Genomic DNA, 19,776 nt, shown 5'->3' on the forward strand with positions numbered 1-19,776 from the left:
CCTGCTGGGGGCTTGGGAGCACAGTGAGTTCAGTTTGGAGTACAATGAACCAGAGTGCAAGTTTCTTGAAAACAAGAGTCTTCTCTGCCTTATTCACTCTGGGAATGAATACACAGATAGAACAGTCTTACACATTTTAAGTAAATCTTTAATACTTGAGTATGTGAAAGATACCTGTATTATTTTATTATAGGTGCCCCATGTATTATTCTTAAATGTTTATTTTTGAGAGAGTGCGAGCGGGGGAGGGGCAGATAGAGGGAAGGGGGGACAGAGGATCTGAAGTGGGCTCTGCACTGACAGCAGTGAGCCTGATGTGGGGTTCGAACTCATGAACCTTGAGATCATGACCTGAGCCAGAGTCGGGCACTCAACCGACTGAGCCACCCAGGCGCTCCCAAACCTGTATTATTTTATATGGAGAAATCTAGGAGGCAGCATTGGAGCTCAGGAACTAGAAGTGGGTTGAGGAAACAGATTCGCGTGGTCATTGGCCTCTACTAGTAAATAAGACCAGAGTAGGCGAGATGCACAGGCAGAGTGTGAGGCCTGGGAGGGAGGCTCTGCACACGGTGTGGAGAAGCAGCAGCTTTGAAGGACCGTGATTGTCTGATGTGGCTCCTAACCGTGATCTTGTCCTGCTCCTCTTCCCCAACCTCTCAGACTCTCCTCTGTTCTCCTTTGCTCAGTCTTCTTCCTCTTACTTCCTCCTACCCTTAACCGAGGGAACCAAGCCCTCCTGTTTCTCAAGCCAGGTTTTCTCCTCAGACTTCAAATGCAGATGCCAACTGGACCTACTAAGGGCAGTTTAAAAAAAATTTTTTTTTTTTAATGTTTATTTATTTTTGAGACAGAGAGAGACAGAGCATGAATGGGGGAGGGGCAGAGAGAGGGAGACACAGAATCGGAAGCAGGCTCCAGGCTCTGAGCCATCAACCCAGAGCCCGACGCGGGGCTCGAACTCACGGACCGCGAGATCGTGACCTGGGCTGAAGTCGGACGCTTAACCGACTGAGCCACCCAGGCACCCCCTAAGGGCAGTTTAAATACAGCAACCTTCACTGAGCTCATCACCACTTCCCCCAACCAATGCCTTCTGTCTCTCTCCATGATGTGGAGTGAGGTCTCTCTCCATCACTCACCTTCCAAACAGACACTTCAGATAGTTGTTTTCAATCTTGAATTAGAAGCTTGGTACAGATTGGGTCTGTCTTCTTTCAAAACTCAAAGGAGCCAAGCAAGTAAAGATTTCTCAGTTAGTTCCCTCAACCTGATGTCCTAAAGCCACGGCTAGTGATTTCTTGGTAGAACAGCAAATCAGCCAGTAAACTTAGGGTGCCTGGTGTTTTTCCATCTCTTCCCTGGCTCAGTGTTCTTTGGGATAATAACACTTTTTAATGAATTAAGGAACTTATCCAAGAAGTTGTTACAAATTCTACTCGAAAAATTTAGGGACTTGCCAGGCTAGGCACTGGTCTTCATTCTGGAATGTCAGAACCAAACAAGCAGTCCCAGAAATGGTCTGATTCATTCTATTAATTTATGAGGGAAGAAACTGCAATCCAGAGAGATTTTTACTAAGAAAACTCACACAGATGGATAAGGAATCTGAGGGCCTCTGGAAACAATTGCTTTCACCTGTGCTGCTTAGGGATGCAAAAACACACTTCTCTTGAGCGGGGGAGGGGTACAGAGAGAGGGGGACACCGCATCCAAAGCAAGTTCCAGGCTCTGAGCTGTCAATACAGAGCCCGATGCAGGGCTTGAACCTATGAACCACAAGATCATGACACTAGCTGAAGTTGGGCACTTAACCAACTGAGCTACCCAGGCGCCCCATATTATTTTTAACCCTGGGTCAGCCTTCTGGTCCCTTTTTCTAGGCTCTTTCCCTGCTGCTTTATCAGAGGGCTTAGAAAATGAAGACTAATGTTGACACTGGCCCAAGTCTGATGTAAATAAGGAAACCCACATCCCAATACAAAGACCTTGACCACATTGGCCTCCTTTCCATTCCTCCAGCGTCCTGCTCTTTCTCACCTCAGAACCTCACTGTTCCTTCTAGTGGAAGTCCCTCCTCCATCTTTCCAAATGTTTGCTCTGTCTCATCCTTCATATGTCAGCACACATGAGATCTCAGAAGAATGCCCTCTCCAGCCCCTGTAACTACCACCTTGTAGTCTTTCCTCCATAGGATTTATCTAGTTGTCTTGTTTGCTTATTCATTGCCTCTCCCCTCTCCCCCTTGCCCCAGAAAGTCAGCTCGGTGAATGAGGGACCTTGTCTGTCTTGCTGACTGTATCCTCAGAGCCTGTGGTAGTGCCTGTAGGAGGGGTGAATAGACACTTATTGAGTAACAAGTGACATCTCTCCATCAGTCTGAGTGATCTGGAATGATTCTGTTGGTACCGTGAGTCATACTTACAAATACACCCAAGGTGTATTTTCACTATTTACTGTGCAGTTCTGGGAACTGCTTCCATCAGGCTAATCCCTCCCATGCTGCTTCCTCCCTGGCACAAATGTACTGACTCTCTAGCGTAAATTTTAAAAAAACGCCATTTCTTTATTTACCACCAGCAGGACTGGCCTGCACGGGGCAGTGGATGCTCTGGGCTCAAGGACGTGTAGGATGTGATGAGGAGATGATGACTGGGAGGCTGTTTTGAAGGAAAGGGGGTGGTCTGCAGGCCAGGCCCAAGAGCCCCCCTCAGATTTACTTCTGGAAATGGGTAGACCTTAAAAAGGAGTCGTGGCAAGCTATGGCCAAGCCGCCAATAAGATTAAGAAATTCTTGGAAGTCCAGTTGCCCATCGGAGTTGGTGTCAAGTTTCTTCATCATGCGGTCAAGGACACCAGGGTCCTTCTGGTTCTGCAAAGGTAATAATAACCATAATAATGATACTATTAATGGTATCTGACCTTGTACTTTCTAAGATACTTTCAGTTATGTTGCCACATCTCATTCTCACAAGAGTGTGAGGTACAGGCTAGGGGTTAGTAACACTCCCACTTCCCAGACACAGTGACAGACTCAAACAGGGAAGTGACTCGCCTAAGGGGAAGACCTGTGCCTGGAACCCAAGTTTTCTGGCTCCCATTCCCGGGTTCCTCTGTGACAGGGGTTATTCAGTGGTATAAAAGTAGTGGCACACTTTTTCAAATGTCACCTGCTTACTCCAGTGTACAAACTGCACAGAAGTGAAGTGATTTGAAGTGGAAAGAAGACGCAGGCCCTGATCTGCCTCATCTTCTACTCCTCTGAGCTCCCCACACATATACACACTTACAGCCACTAGTTACACTGGCTGTTTAAATTAGGGACTTAGAAATCTGTCCTTGAGTGGCACCTGTGTCTGGTGGCTACCACACTGGACTGTGCTGATAGATACAAAACATTATTTCCAACATCACAGAAAGTTCTATGGGACAGGGCTTCCCTAGAAGCTTTGGGATGGAGAAATCAAATTTGAAAACTATCCTTTTACACCACTTACCGTTGCATATGCTCCTTCCCTAAATGAAAGAAACAAATCAACATTCCCTGGGTCATGTAGTTTGAGAACTTTGATCTTTAAAACACACCGTGTTCAAGCTTTGCGCAGTGGCAGTATCGTAGCCAATGACGTTTATCCGAGGCGCGATTATTGCTAATTAAAACACACCGTGTTCAAAGAAAAGAAGGAAAGGTCCTTGAATGGTTACTCAGAGCTCACTTGAGGCCTGGGGGCTCCACCTCTGCCGTGCAGGTCCCTGGCTTGGAGTGAATGAAGAGGAGGCAGGGGTAGGGGAGTCAGGTGCTGGGCCCTCACTCCCAGCCATTTTGTCAGGGTCTTGTTTTGAGCTATGGGTAGTCTGGGGGGAGGGGCTGGGAGCAGTACCTTTGTGAAGGCAGCCAGCTCTGTATTCATGAAGGTTAGGAACTCTGTCTTGGAGAGTTTGCAGCTATTACCATCCTTTCCAGCATACCTCTGGAAAACAGCAATCAGAGACTCGATGCACCGCTCAGTCTCAGTAGGGCTGGACATTTTTGCCTTGAGAGAAGAAAAGTCAGGGTTCAGACAAGGGCTGGATGCTGGAGAACACTCCAGAGAATCTCATACCTTCATTTTGTGCCAAAGGAGTTTCCTAAAAGACTAGGCCGTTTTTTAGGGGGCAGAAGAGCCCAAGACAAACACTGAAGGTCACATTCCATGAGCTTCCCTCCCATATCACATGTTTATTCTGGGTGAAATATAGTGAGGGTACACATGGAGCACGTGGGTGTGTCTAAAAGTAGTAGACTGGGCGCCTGGGTGGCTCAGTCGGTCAAGCACCTAACTTCGGCTCAGGTCATGATCTCACAGTTTGTGGGTTCGAGCCCCACAATGGGTTCTGTGCTGACAGCTCAGAGCCTGGAGCCTGCTTCCGATTCTGTGTCTCCCTCTCTCTCTGTCCCTCCTCTGCTCATGCTCTGTCTCTGTCTCTCAAAAATAAATAAACATTAAAAAAAAATTTTTTTTTAAAGCAGTAGACTGTCTGGATGAGTGTGACTGTGGCAGGGTTTACTGATGTTTCTAGAATCTGTGGGTAAACATGTATAACTATACACCCACAAATCCATATGTGCACCAAGCACTGTTTGGAGATTAAATAATTTCCTATTTTCTTTTTTTTATATTTTTAAATTTTTTAACATTTATTCATTTTTGAGAGACAGAGAGAGACAGAGCATGATTTGGGGAGGGGCAGAGAGAGAGGGAGACACAGAATCTGAAACAGGCTCAGGTTCTGAGCTCTCAGCACAGAGCCTCATGCGGGGCTCAAACACGTGAACCTTGAGATCATGACCTGGGCCGAAGTTGGATGCTCAACCAACTGAACCACCCAGGTGCCCCAACAATTTCCTATTTTCTAAGCAAATATAGAGGCTACTGTGATAAATGAAATTCAGTTCTTTTTAAAGCAATACCGAATTCCTGGGACTCCTGCATTTTCTAGAAGAAAACTAAATGCATAGTTATTGTGTGTGGGGTGGGAGATTTGGGGGCTTTCTGGATGTTCAAAAGCAGCTTTCATATCGAAGGTTAAGAACCATTAATTTTACATGGGAGGAAACAAGAGCCACGAGAAGGGAATTGACACAGTAGAGCCACCCCTAGAATTTCAGCCTCCAGGTCCCTATCTGCAATCCTTGGTCTTTGTTCCTTCTTCCAGATGCCACTAATTCTTACAGGAATGGCCAGAGGAACTTCTCTGGTCACTTCAAACCACAAAGGTTGATCTCAGGAAGGGAGCTCTCAGGTTGCCACTCATGCAGCTCCCCTGGCATCTACAGAGCCGGACCTCATCAGTGGTTGCACCAGAAGGAGCTGGAGGGTCAAATTCTGTGCTGGCCTCTGCCTTCTTTACAACAGAATTCTTGAGGGAAATTTTCTATTTTGCAGAGTCTTCAGGTCATTTCTGCCTTCACCTAGGGCCCCCTGGTGGTTCAGACATCAACTACAGGCTTTCTGGAAAAGTTGCCAGCCACACCCTTCCTCTCAGGCTTTACTAAACTTCAGGTATTAATAATGATCTTTGCTTGGATGGTGACATTTACAATTAGCTTTTACCCCTTAATTTGGTCTTTGCATGGACTTCCTGGAGCTCAGAGATGGGACCCATAATTAACATGCTTCGAATTGATCCGAGCCCTTAGGGGCACAGCTTTGGGCTCCTTCCTTCCTCCCTGCTGCCCCGGCCGCCCCAGGCTTTTCATCTGCAGTGTCTCCACGATGTGTTTTACCAGCCTAGCTGAGCTCACTGCTGCCCTTTGCAGGTGGGAGCATCTGTAAAGCCCTGTCCAGAGGTTCTAGTGAACTCTTCTGGAGATGGATTCTTTCCCAACAGTCATGTTGTTGGAATGCTTTCTTTTTTCTCAGAGAGAACTTTTTTTTTTTTTTTTTTTTTTTTTTTAAGGAAAGAAAAATGTCCAGGGTTTGGGAGTGAAACAGAATACCATAATCTAGAAACAGAGTTTTTGCACAACAGTCTTCCTTATCAGGACTAAAATTTCACTGTCTTAATATGTCAGATGACAGGAAGAAGGTCAGCTGGAAGGACATGCCATATAGGGTAGAAGATTCCAGGCTGAGGATTAAGGGCTTTGTGACCTTTTTCTAGGCCTACAGATGCTCCTCTGCCCCTTTACCTTGGGGAATTCTGATTGCTTTGCTTCTCTAGTTTCAAAGTGGCTTTCTGCTTTATTTGTTTTTTCCTCCTTAACACCAGGACTATAATTCAGACCATTTTTTTCCCCTTCTTGAAAACTGTTGCTATCAGCCACACATGGAAAAAATTAAAACCTCTGTATTTCTTCTCAGAAGTAATTTTCCAGAGCGAAAGAAAGAAACACAATTACCGAATTACTAAAATGGAATTGTAAAATTTGTAAAGCTGGAGGGAGTTTGGGAGATGGTTCCAGAGAAGGGAGGCCCAGAGACAGGAAAGTTTTGCTCAAGGTGAAGCAGAGAGGCTGAAGAGAGGAGAACAAGATCTCCTGCCTGGAGGCCAGCACTCCCCACAGCTCACTGCACCCTCACAGTTGTATTTGGCACCATGATAGGAAGGAGAAAATGGTGTGAGGTAAATGGATACAGTGAAAGAATTTTAAAAATGCATTCCGAATACTCAACATTTGAGGAAAGGGGGAAGAAAAAGGAATGTGAAAAAGAAGTAACACTTGAAAGATTCCAGCATTGCTGTTGTCATTCTTAACCAAAGTGCTTCCCCCAGCCCCACCCCAGCGAGGATCCATGGAGGCATCCACCTTCCTTTAGGGCAGTCGTTCCCAGTCTTCACCACCTATTGGTGCTGGGTCTGCCTTTTCAAGGTTCCTTGGGACATTGTTACTCCCTTCTTGCATGGAAAGGAAGGAGGGAAGAGTGGGCAGGGATAAAGGCTGGCAAATGTGTTGTGTAAAGGGTCAGATGGTAGATATCTTAGGCCACTGTGGTCCATGTTGTCTCTGTCACTCTTTTGTAGCGGGACAGCAACTACACAGACAACTCATAAGTGAACGGGCGTGGCCGTGTGCCAATAAAATTTTATTTATGGTCAATTAAGTTTGATTTTCGTGTCACTTCAGGTGTCACAAAGTATTATTCTTCTTTTGGTTTTCTTTCAACCACTTAAAACGTCAAATCCATTTGTAGCTTGTGCAGGGGTCAGAAACCCTATTTGGCCCGCGGGCAGAAGTTTGCTGACTCCCTTCACGAAAGCGGTCAAGCAGGAGGTAGATTTTGGAGGTGGCCTAATGGAAACGCTAGAGAGAGAATTCAAAGCAGGTTGGCAGGAGCTGAGAAGAGAAAAACAGATGTTGGCGTGAGTGCCTGAAAAGGTGGTGGGTTCAAAGGAGAAGGGAAGGAAGAGGGGCTTGGCGGGGACCGGGCTCCTCCCACCGTCTGGGCTGCGTCCGGCTGGCTGGCAGCGGCTTCGGTTACAGGCTTTGGGGTCTTGGCCGGTAGCCGACAGCTTACTGAAACCAATTTTCCCCGGGGCTCTGACGACTCAGTTCTGAGAAGTGCCCTTCCTGGTCTACAAAAACAACCAGTGCTGACGGATTCCCCCACTCGCCGCGTCCCGCCCTTTAACTTTTCTGGTCTCCCAGGCTTCCCGGAGCCCGGGGGCGGGCCAGGGGCCCAGCGCGACCCCGCGCCTCGCCCCCTTCCCGGCCGAGGGGGATCGGGTAAGGGGCGCAGCCCCTCTTCCCCCGGCTCGCACCGCATCCGCGCGGCGGAACCAGAGACCCTCTGGTGGCCGCCCCTCGTCTGCTAACACAGGCGGAACCTACGGTTGCTTTCTTTGCAGCCTCTACCCCAGTTCCCTCCCACGACTGACTTTCGCGGCTCGGCTTCCCGCTACGTCCCACAGGAATGAAGGATCAGCGTGGCGGCAAGCACACCGAGCCTTTTTTCCTGTCTTTGCGGAGGCAGACACGACAACGGCCGGGCTTACCATGTCTGCGCGGAGCGGTCGCGGGCGCTGTGGCTGGGCGGCGGCGGCAGCGGCGGGCTGTGAGCTTCGGAAGGCGGGCGCGGGCTCGGGGTCCGGCTCCCACCTCTCCGGGCCCGCCTCCGCCTCCGCCCCTCGGGCGCAGATCCGGACTTGTCCGTCCCGCCCAGCGCGGCGCCGCCCGACTCCCGAGCCCGGCTCCCGGCCGGCCGGTCTCCACCCCCAACCCCTTCCCCACACCCCCTCCCCGGCGCAGATCCAGACCTGTCTGTCCCGCCCGCGTGGCCCAGCGCGCCGCTCACCCGAGACCCGCCGTCTCTCCCTGTTCCTGAAAGATTCTGGACTTTTCCGAATTAAAACTTCTGCATGGCGGTCTTGGGTGTGGTGTGCCTGATGTCTGTGGCTCTCTTCCGCGAATGAGCTCATTCCGGTTAGAGAGGCAGAAAGATCCGTTTAAAAACGTGCAGCACGGAGTGTGGGCCGTAATTGTAGAGTGGAAGTTCCCTAGAAGCCAGGGCTATCTATCCCTTCACATTAAAGGGGGCTAATACACGGTGGTGATTTGTGCCAAGCGGAGTACCATTGTCTCAAACGTCTCCCTAACCGAAGACAGTTAAGCCCACAAAACCTCAAACCACTGCAATTAAAAACGGAGCGGTGTGAGTAGGGATTTATCTGTGTGCACTGGGCAGTGGAGCTGGAAGTCATGTTGAGAATCAGAAGCTCTGGGTTCTACTCGTGGGCCTGTTAACTTGATTGCAGTACTTTTGACAAACCTCCTCTCTCCTCAGAGTTCCATCTCCTTATCTGTTAAAAGTAGTGACGTTGCCTTTCCTGTTTCATAACATTGTTATAACTGTCCAGTGAAATGAGAGCTTTGTGAGGGCTTCAAAAACTGGAGTGGATGGTGTAAATTGCTTCCTGACATCTGCTGTCACTTCTGAGCAAATCTGCCTCTCAGCTACTGCAGACTCACATTCTTTTTTCTTTAAAAAAAAAGTTTAAGTATGTATGTATGTATTTAGAGATAGGGTGAGCAGGGGAGGGACAGAGAGAGAGAGGGAGAGAGAGAATCCCAAGCAGGCTCTGCCCAGTCAGCATGGAGCCCAAGCGGGCTTGAACCAACTAATCCTGAGATCATGACCTGAGCCGAAGTCCCGCGCTTAACCAACTGAGCCACCCAGGTGCCCCATCAGACACACATTTTCTTGAATCCACTTGAAAGCCCCACCTGAGCCCCACACTCAATAATTCAAGAAGTAACCTGCTTCTTTCCCATCTATCCCTTCTCTGCTAGTGGTACTGCCATTCTGCCATTCTTCTCCAACTTGAGAACTTTGGATCCAGGTTTTGACTCTAAATCCCTTTCTTATCCCCAAATCTTATCAAGTACCAACTCCTATTAATTTTATTTTTTTACTCTTTTGGATCTCCCCCCATATTTTCTATTTCGACCTCCAGTGCTCTAATTTTGATTTTCAATCCCTCATTCCTCCAGTTTCTTAACTGGTCTCTTGCCCCACTAATCTGTTCTTTTGACTGTTAAAAACACATTTTCCTGACAAACAGCTCTGATCAATTGCCTACTTAGGAAGCAAACCATGCCAAAAGAATGAAACAAAATGGCGCCCTATTGCTTTTTATATAAAATATGAACTTCTCAGCCTCTATCTGGACGGGAAAAACTTCTTTTACCAAATGAATGAATGAATTCTTCACTTTATTCATTTAACAAACATTTTTGGAAACCTATGTGCTAAGCCCAGTATAGGCACAAGACATACAAATATGAATATGATATAGTGTCTGCCTTTGAGGTGGTCTGTGGATAGACTTTAAACCCTTGGTAGTTTGGGGAGTGTTCCATGGATGGCTACTGAGGTCCACAAATACCCTTAAGTTATATATGAAATTTTCTGCATAAGAGATTTTCCTTTGGGGAAGGATCTATAGCTTTCATTTGATTCTTAGAAAAATCTAGGATTAAAAAATATTAAAGAATCATTAGTCTAAATGATTCTATATGTGAATCATGGGGCCTTTTATACCACAATCCTCTTTAAAGGAAAGCACCTCACTTATAGCCTCTGCTGAAGGGTCAGCCCCATTGGTGACTTTTTGCATGATTTGACCCTGTGCTCACTGTCACAGCTGATTGGATTGAGGCTACCTCTGGACTCAAGGAATGACAAACCATAGAATGGACAGTAGTGGATGTTTCATGACATGACATGGAAAGATGAGCTGAGGCAACTCAGCTTCTTGCCCTTGGGAAATTGAAATTAGATGGGGCGCCTGGGTGGCGCAGTCGGTTAGGCGTCCGACTTCAGCCAGGTCACGGTCTCGCGGTCTGTGAGTTCGAGCCCCGCGTCAGGCTCTGGGCTGATGGCTCAGAGCCTGGAGCCTGTTTCCGATTCTGTGTCTCCCTCTCTCTGACCCTCCCCCGTTCATGCTCTGTCTCTCTCTGTACCCAAAATAAATAAACGTTGAAAAAAAAATTTAAAAAAAAAAAAAAAAAAAAAAAAAAAAAAAAAAGGAAATTGAAATTAGAAACACATAGAGAATTAGACGTTTAGAAGAGCTGAAGCTGAACATTTGCGTAGAGAGACTCATGAGGTCATGGCAAATCAAAATTACAAAGAGATGGACACTATGAATAAGTAGAAGCTATGAAGTTCAGAAAGAGTGTACAGAATAGAGGGGAAAATAAATGAATTGCTAACTAGAAATAAAAGAAGTAGCTACTTGGATATTGGCTGAGTTGCATAAATGGTGAGGCACTAAGAACCAGAGCCTATAGTCCAACTTTACTAGTGTTCTTGTCCTTCCTGAACCTGGTTGTTCCATTTTCCTGATTTTCTGTAAGATAGTTATTCTTTCAGTAACTCTTCTGCCCCATGAAGTAGCTTGAGTGAAACCAAAGAAAAGAGCTGAACCAAATATGTATGAATTGTCTGGAACCAGGCTGGGGCATCAGCTCCTTCGGGTCAGGGCTGCCAGGGCTGGGCAGCTGCCCAGGGTCATGCTGAGCTGGGTTCATTACCAGGTTTTCATCAAAGGAGAGTTCAGGATAGATGGCAGACAAAGGTAGATTTGGCAAAGTAGGTAAATAGTGCATCAAGCTAAAGGGCTAAAGCAGGTGAGGAGCTGAGGACAAGTGCGGGCTGGTAAACTGATGCCAAGACACTAAAATGAGGTACAGATGAGCAAAAGGGCTATTCAGAAAATAAACGTGGGGAGTTTTTTTATGTGCAACCTGAGCTCTGTGCAGCATTGGGTAGATTCTAAAATGGACACAATAGAGTGTGACAGACATAATAGTTGGGTGTGACCGAGGTACAGTGACAACGCTGGGGAGGAAATGAGTGGTTAATGTTGTGGGAGCAGGGAAAGCATCATGGAGAAAGTGCTGCTTGAGCTGCTGTTTAAGGATGCCTGAGAATCCACCAGGCGGATGGCCCAGTGGTGAGGCTGAGTGAAGTCAGGCAGTATGGCAGTGTTTCCAATGACAGACTTGAGCTACAGTGTGGGGTTCAAACCCACTATCTCTATGAGCTCCAGCGAGACATTTATCTGCTCTGTGCCTCAGTTTCCTCATTTCCGAGTGGAGAGGATGGTAGCGCTTGCTTCATGTGGTTGTCTTGAAGATTAAGACGTAATTCATGTAAAATGCTTAGAACTCAGAGCACTGCCTTCAGAGGAAGCCTCACATGATGGCTCGTGCAGAAGTAAAGAGGGATGAAGCCCACGTGTGTTCTCAGGACTTGTGGGTGGTTCCGCAGTCCTACACTCTGGGTGTGGGGTGATGGTCAGTGTGAGGCAGAGGCTGAAGGGTATGAGCCTGGAGAGATAGGTCAGAACATTAAGGGCTCTGCCCCAAAATTTGGATTGCATCCTGAGAGCTATCAAGAACCACTGATGAGTCTTAAGGAAGAAAGTGACATGATGCACTTCACCTTTTGGTGTACTAGAAAATGTACCAGAAAGGAAAGAGACTGGAGGCTTGGAACATAATTGAATATTGTTGCAATGACCAAGGGGAGATGGCCATGAAGTGGGGAGGAAGGGATTGCTCAGTGCTGAGAAGGCAGAAGCAATCAAACCCATGCCCTGTGGAGGGTTTGGAAGAGAGATGCAATCACTTTAGGAGAGAATAGGACTGACAACAGTGACATTTGGGTATAGCTCTTCAAATCCCTCTCGCCTCAGGACTTCTGCTGCTCTGTCTGATGTGTCTCCGGTTGTCTTCCTCGCTCTCCTCATCTGCTTTCATCTGCTTGGGCTGCCATAACAGACACCACACACTGGGTGGAGGGAAGAACAGAAATCTATTTTCTCACAGTTCCAGAGGCTGAAAGTCCAGGATGAAAAGTACTAGCCAGTTTAGTTCTCAGTGAGTTCTCTTCCTGGCTGGCAGACAGCCACTTTCTTGCTGTGTCTTCACGTGGTGGTGAGAGAGGGAGACATCTTGCTCTTCTTTTAAGGCCACGGTCCTATTGAATTAGGGCTCTGCTCTTATGACCTTTAATCACTTAATTATTTAACCGTATTACTTCCTCAAGACCCTATTTCCAGGTTGAGTCACATTAGGGTTTAGGGCTTCAACATTTGACTTTTGTAGGGGAGGGGAGAACATAGTTAAGTCCATAGCATGGTCCTTTTTTTTTTTTTAAAGTAGTCTCCACACTTAGCACGGAGCTCATTGTGGGGCTTGAACTCACAACCTTGAGATCAAGACTTGAGCTGAGGTCAAGAGTCAGATGCTTCACCCACTGAGCCACCCAGGCACCCCCTTAGCATCATTTTTCCTTAAACAGAGAAATCATCTTCTTCAAGCATTCTTCATTTCTTGAGACTAGGCTAGACACATATCTGGCACAAGACCACTGTCCTTAGAAAGGCCTTCTTGCAAGGTTGGTGGCTGGCCTCTGGGAACTTGGATTCTGGGAGGTTTCCTACCATTCCCTTATTGTGCCTAACAGTGGCTCACTGTGCCTACACTGTTTGTACAAACTGTGGTTTATGCCAAACACCCGCTTTCCTTCTGGGAATCTGGCATTTTGGTACATGCCAGAGAGACAGGGTGTGCCTCTGTGACCAGCCTCCAGTAAAAACCTTGGGCACTGTGTCTTTCATGAGGCTCCCTGGGAGACAGAATTGTGTTAAGCATGTGGTGTATCCATTGAATGTTCTCCCACAGTTCCTTGTTATGTGACTTTTATTGCACTCTACTGCCCTTTCCTGTTTACTTACCTGTCTTGCTCACCAGACTGCAACCTCCTTAAGGGCAGAACCAGTGCCCTGCTCACCACAATGTGCCCAACAGTCAGTACATGTGCTTAGCAGTTGTGTAGAAAGGGTCTTCCCTGTGTGTGAAGCTGACCTAAGCACTGGGGTGACAGTGGCTAACAAGGAAAATGAAGTCCTTTTCTGATCAGGCTCAACCAGCTTTTGTGGATAAATCAATCTTTAAAGAATGAGGAGGAAGGAAAGAGAGACATGATCAGGGAAGCAGGAGGACACCCATAGCCTTCTCTGGTGTCATGAAGTCCACGAAAGAGAGACCTCTAAGATGGAGGGAGGGGTGGACAAGGTGAAGGTCTTTAGAGAGACTGAGTGTGATGAAGGCTGACATGTGTTCCCTGGATTTGGCATTTGTATCTGAGGAGACCTTTGCCAGAGCAGTTTTAGTGTAGTGGTAGGGAGAAAGGCAAATGAGGAGTGAATGGGAGGCCAGGAGTGGGGGACAGGGGTGTGGATTACTCACTTGAGAAAATTGACTATGAAAGAGGAGAGGGGGAGTGGCAGCCAGAAGGGGTCTAGGCCAAGGGAGGATTTAAAAACATCCTTCCAAGGGAGGAAGGCATGAGTAGGCTCCCAGGCCACAGAGAAGGAGTTCTCAGAATGGAAAGACAAATGTTGAAAGGATACAAATGATAGAGCAAGGTACTACAGGAGCTGTGGGTGGAAGAAGAAAATCAGGAATGAAGCTGTAGATAGTCCGTAGGTTTGAGAGGGCTGTGGAGGAGCACCTCCCTGATGCCACTGTCAATGCCAAGAAGCAGGGGGCAAGGCCACCTGTGGCAGTGGCCAGAGGACTTGAGGAGGTTCTCAGTGATGTCAGAGGGACATGGAGAGGGGAACTGACCCAGAATGACTGACAGCTAAAAAAGCTTAGGAAGCTACAACTTACAGTGACTCTAATCGATATGGTTGTGTGATTGTGTGGCTATATTTCTTCAGGTGTGCTTAGAAATTTAGCCATTGGATCCAAGAAAGAGGTGTGGAGAGTAGATTTAGGGTTAGGGTTTCACAGAATGGATATAGCAGAAGGATAAGACAGTGAAAGAGTTGAGGGTATGGGTAGGAAAGTAGTCCACTTCACTGGACATTGAGTACAGGACAGAAAATGAAGGGGCAAAGACATGGAAGGTGGGTGGCACCAAGTCTCTATGAAATCAAAGAACAAGTGGAAAAGAGGGAAGGAGAGAGCTGGGGAGGTGAGAAGTTATTGGTATAACATTATCTTCCAGTGAGTTTAATGTTTGTAGGTAGAGCCCTTATGAATGATGGAAAATCCAAGCATGAGCGTGGACATTAAGCTGGTACCAATTTACATGGAGTGGGCATGAAGGAGGTCAAGATGCTGTGAGGGTGGGGGTGGCTGGCTGATTTCCATCAATGCTGAGCTCATTGAGGATGATGAATGGGTAGGGGTGGAGGGCAGAGTGTGAAGCAGGTTATAATGGCTCAAGTGAAACTGGTATATGGCACTGATAGGTTGGGGCAGAGGGTGCCATTTTCCTTACTAGAGGCTATGCTTTGGCTAAGTGGAATCATTGGTTATCATCAAAAAAATCCTCTGTTCTTACATATCTCTTTGCCATTGCTCAAGCTTTCTCTGTTTGTGGAATATCCTTTTTTTTTTTTTGCAAGTTTATTTTTTAGTTTATTTTTATATTTTAAAGATCAACTTAACGTGTGGCTTGAAGTTACAACCCCAAGATCAAGAGGTTTGATCTTGATCAAGGTGCCCTTGTTTGTGGAATATCTTTAATTTCAGTTCCCTCTGATGAAATTCTATGGCTCCTTCAGTGAAGCTTCTCCTCATGAAGCTCTCCTGATCTCCAACACCCCTCCTAGGCCCTCCTGCCGTATTTCATATATTCTGTTTTGGAAGGGAGGGTTTGAGATATATATACACATATATATGTGTGTATATATATGTGTATATATGTGTATATATGTGTATATATATGTGTGTATATATGGTTTATGTTAATAGATGTTTTATATTTTCTTTAAAAATTTTTTTAATGTTTATTTATTTTTGACAGAGAGAGAGAGAGAGAGCACGAGTGGGGCAGGGGCAGAGAGAGAGGGAGACACAGAATCCGAAGCAGGCTCCAGGCTCCCAGCTGTCAGAACAGAGCCCAACACGGGGCTTGAACTCACAGACTGCGAGATCATGACCTGAGCCGAAGTTGGACACTCAACTGACTGAGCCACCCAGGTGCCCCAATGTTTCATATTTTCTGATGGCATGTGAGTTCCTGGAAATGAGAGCTCTCTTATATTCATCTTTGTCATTAAAACCAATTTGCACAGTAAGACCCAATGCATGTTTGTGGGACTGAACGAGTGATACAGTTTCAGAGTAGGGGCCGTTCTGTTTCAATTCTGTGTAATTTAACATTCATGACTTAATGTTAAATAACTTGCTGCTCCAAGAATCATTTGACTCTTTGTGTTGTTTTTCTTTTCTGTGGGGGAGAATCTCAATATATTTATGTTATGGGTCTTAAATTTATATTCAGTAAGTTATTCAGTGAGTATTTGTTGAGGACCAGACCCTGTGCTATGTGCTAGGGTCTGAGGATACAAAGATAAAAAAGTCATGGTTCTTGCCTTTGAGGATTCCCAAATCTAATTGGGTTAATAAAATAGGACTGGGATCTTTCTAGAAACTATAGCATATGCAGAGGAGGGTATTCTCTCAGTCTCTGGGATAAGGCTCCTTCCATTTAAGTCCTGGGCTAGAAGGTTTACCTCTCAAAGATAAGAACTGTAAGGAGAGGTCTTGCCCCTGCACTGAAGGCACATTTGCAATACTGAGGAATGAGCCACAACCTGTGAGGCTACTGTGGTATAAATGGAAATGCCAGACAGGGAATGTGAATGCCTGAGTTTGAGTTTCAGCCCCCTCCCTTACTAGATAAGCTGTTTTTTTTTTATTTGAGTTCTGGTTTTCTTAGGTGTGAAATGGGGATAGTAATTAAGGAGATAATAAATATAAAAGAGCTCTTTAAATGGTGAGGTGTTATACCAGTGTTAATTGCTACCAGCAGTAACGCTGTGTGGGTTAAATCAAAGTGCATTTTGTAAACTGTACTTTGTATATGATGGGTGTCATTCTGGAAGCCTTTCCCTCCTCACTTCCGTTGCCTCTGTCCCAGTGGCTGGCCCTCATTAATTCCCTGGAGCAGCCCTGGGGGCCCTGTGCAAGCTGGAGGCGTTAGCTGTTTGCTTTCCCCCATTGTCTGCACACAGCTACATTTTCTTCCTGTTCTTCTAGACATCTTTCATGCTGCTGGGTGCAAACCATTGAAGTTCTCTGCCTCATTGTTTTTAGGTCTTCAATTGTTGTAAGGCAGAGTTGAGAAATTTTCTCTTTCACAATGACCCACAAGAAAACCGTCACATGCACATTAAAATTTCTGCTCTGAGGAGGTTGCAACATTTCAGAGCCACATCCAATCTGTTGGATCTAAATATGTCCTCAAAATATTCTCAGTGAGTCTGTATTGCTTTTTTAAAAATTTGGTCTAAATTCTTCATTGTGGAATTCAAGGTCCTTTGTGGTCTAATCCCAGCTGTTTTTTGTTTTTGTTTTTGTTTTTTCCATTATTTCCCTTCATTCACTGCAAACTCCAGTCAAAGGGCACTTTTCACTGTTGCCTGCAGGCAGAGTTGATCTTCCAGCTGGTTCTCACTGGTAAGGCCACACTGGTTATTCAAATCTTGAAAATTTCCTCTCCCTTCTTTCTTGTCTGAACCCTTATTTAGTGGCCTCTCTTCTTGTCTGAACCCCTGAGTGTTGTCCATTTGAAGCCCAGCCACCCTCGTCCCTCTGCTGGGCCATGCAGTTCCTGTAATCAGGTAGCTTTTGGGTTAGTGTATGATGTGGTGAGGGTCTCCAGGACTTGCTCCAGTATGGCCACCTGGCCACTATTCTCACTGGTCTGTGTTAAGTCACATTTGAAATACCTTCCGGCCCCTTTAGGGGGTTTTCATTCTTGTGATATTTTCCTTTCATCTACAATGTTTTCCCCATCTCCTCAAGTCCAAATTCTACCTATATGAAGACCCAGCTAAAAAAGAACCTTATCTATGAAGCTTTCACTTCATCTCTTCCAACTAAAAAGGATCTGTCTCCTCACTGATCTACTATAGCCCTTTATCTGCACTTTTCTTGTGGCTTGTGTTCCAGGTGATCTTGAATTCTGGCTATTTAAGTATGTGCCAGTTTTTCCCTGGGGGGCAGGATCTAGTACAATACCTTTTGTTGGTGGCACTATCCCACTTTCTAGAGGGCTTTCACAGTCCTTCTTACTCATACTCTGGGTCTAGGACAAGAAAGTGATGGGTTCATAGGTGTAAGGACTTCTCTGTGACAGGGGAAGAATTTAAAGGTTCTTGTGGTCTGTCTTTTCTCATGGTTTAACACTTTTATGCAGTGGGACTTCCTCTGTCTCAACTCTGCCTGGCTCCCATGCTGCCAACCTCCAGCTCTTGGAAGGCCTAGGAATGAGCTGGTTAGCTAGCTTTGTTCCCAGACTTTACAAAGAGATTGGTGAAAGCAATAGGAGGTTGATTCAAGCCAGTTTAAGTAATCATGAAATTATTGTTCACGATCTCTAAAACGTGAGGTCCCACGACAGGAGAGCTTACGGGCCTGATTGATTCAGGAGCCTGGTGACATTGTCAGGGACAAGGTTCTTCTTATCTCATGGTCCAAACTACCCTATAATCACAGGACAGCCACCAGCAGCAGGTTGCACATCCTGAGCGTGTATTTCCTTGTTTGCATCCAGCAGGAGAGACTTGCTCCTCTTTTCTGGAAACCCTGAGCAAACTTCTGTTAACTCTTATAGCCCAATTAATTTAGGCCTGCCTACCCAGAGCCAATCACTGACTGAAGGGATAGAACCACTCTCATTAGCTGAGACAAGTTGGGGTGGAACAGAAGTTGAGGTAAGATTGTATTTTCCAGAAATGGCTGTCACAGTGTTGCCCTCCCACGTGCTCTTCTTATAATGTGACCTTCACACTCCTTCCAACAAGACACGGGATCTGTGTTTCCTCCCCTTGAATCTGTGTGGGCTTGTGCCTACTTTGCAAGTGATACTCTATGATTTCTGATACTTGATGTTAAGTTAAATGGTGATATGGGGTCTGCCTGGTTCTCTCTTGGGACCCTTGCTCTAGGAATGCAGCCACCATGCTATGAGGAAGCTCAAGCCACTTGGTGGGCAGACCCCTGTCAGGGGAACCAGTGGCCAGCACCAAATGGCCAGCACGTGAGTGAACTGCCTTGGAAGTGGAGCCTCCGGCTTCTGTCACGTTGTCACACTGCCCAGCTGACACTGTGTGAGGCTGGAGTGCTGTTTTATAAACTGCTGAGTTTTGGGCTGTTATTATTATTATTATTTTAATGTTTATTTTATTGTGAGAGAGAGAGAGAGAGAAAGAGAGAGAGCGAGCACGTGTGGGACAGAAAGAGAGGGAAAGAGAGAATTCCAAGATTTGGGCTCCATCTCATGAACCGTGAGATCCTGACCTAAGCCAAAATCAAAAGTCGGAAGCTTAACTGACTGGGCCACCCAGGCGCCCCTTGGAGTGATTTTTGATGCAGCAATGGATAACTGAAACAGGGGCCCACTACAAAAATTATTGTGTTTCCTCACTGCTTTCTGTAGTACCTTACTGTTTCTGTCACTGGATAGGGTATCTATCAAGGGCAAGGCCTAAGGTGAGGGCCTGGAGAAAAGATTTGATGCCTAGAAGGCATTTTGTTGTTTCCTTTAACTTACTAAGTCTGGGAATCCTGTATGAGATTTTATGGTTCAGGTTTTATAATAATAACAGTGATTTTGCACACCTCCCTCAAGAAATTGCAGTGGAAGATGGCTGGTTGTAATGTGGATGTTCAAGATCCAAGGGAAGTAGTCATGACTAATATCTACTTTCTTTTTACTGAAAGTGTGACCCACCCAGGAAGGAGCAAGCATTGTCAAGGCATCATTCTCTCAGGGATGCTTCTTTCTTGTTTTTACCTATTCCAGGAGCCAGGCTCTTGACTGGTTGCCAGAGGGTCCACTCAACTAAAGTAAATATTCCCCCAAGGAATTCATTTATTTAACTAAACAAGAGAAAGATTGAACTCATGCTCTAGAGAAATCTACATATCGTTTTTAAAGGGTTAACACCATGGTCAATCTATAAGGAAGTAGTGATGTGGTTTTGATGCTAACAAATTCTGTCTCTCTTAGAGATCTGACTAAACTCTTCAGGTGTGGTTGCAGGAATTACTGCTGTCTTGGTCCTCTACTTTGTCATCTTGGGTTTGCTTATTTCCCCAAACTTTTATGTGCCCCTGCTTCACCTTGCTGGCCTCCTGTCATATGATCCAGACTGGTTGCTTCCTGGTATTCAAAACTCTTCAAATTGTTTTGCAGAGAAGTCTCAAAGTCTGTCTCCAGTTTCTTGAAGTCCAGACTTCACACACTGTCTTCACCCATT

General features: G+C 46.1%; 1 protein-coding gene and 1 pseudogene across 2 annotated transcripts; one reads left to right on the forward strand and one right to left on the reverse strand.

Moving 5' to 3' along the window:
* Nucleotides 1-2,541: 2,541 nt before the first annotated feature.
* S100A11 (S100 calcium binding protein A11) lies at nt 2,542-8,415 on the reverse strand. Of its 2 annotated transcripts, XM_045479254.1 has the most exons (4): nt 7,978-8,415; nt 3,882-4,034; nt 3,675-3,757; nt 2,879-3,594 (listed from the first exon to the last, which is right to left on the reverse strand). In XM_045479254.1, the coding sequence occupies exons 1-3, from the start codon at nt 8,398-8,400 to the stop codon at nt 3,713-3,715; spliced, it is 621 nt and encodes a 206-aa protein (XP_045335210.1). In that variant the 5' UTR covers nt 8,401-8,415; the 3' UTR covers nt 2,879-3,594; nt 3,675-3,712. The 2 variants fall into 2 exon arrangements, with proteins under 2 accessions (XP_045335209.1, XP_045335210.1); XM_045479253.1 differs by lacking the exons at nt 2,879-3,594; nt 3,675-3,757 and adding an exon at nt 2,542-2,872.
* LOC123600090 lies at nt 3,594-3,712 on the forward strand (annotated as a pseudogene).
* Nucleotides 8,416-19,776: the final 11,361 nt, after the last annotated feature.

The sequence above is a fragment of the Leopardus geoffroyi genome, chromosome C1, assembly GCF_018350155.1.
Source record: "Leopardus geoffroyi isolate Oge1 chromosome C1, O.geoffroyi_Oge1_pat1.0, whole genome shotgun sequence".
In the NCBI taxonomy this organism is placed as follows: domain Eukaryota; kingdom Metazoa; phylum Chordata; class Mammalia; order Carnivora; family Felidae; genus Leopardus; species Leopardus geoffroyi.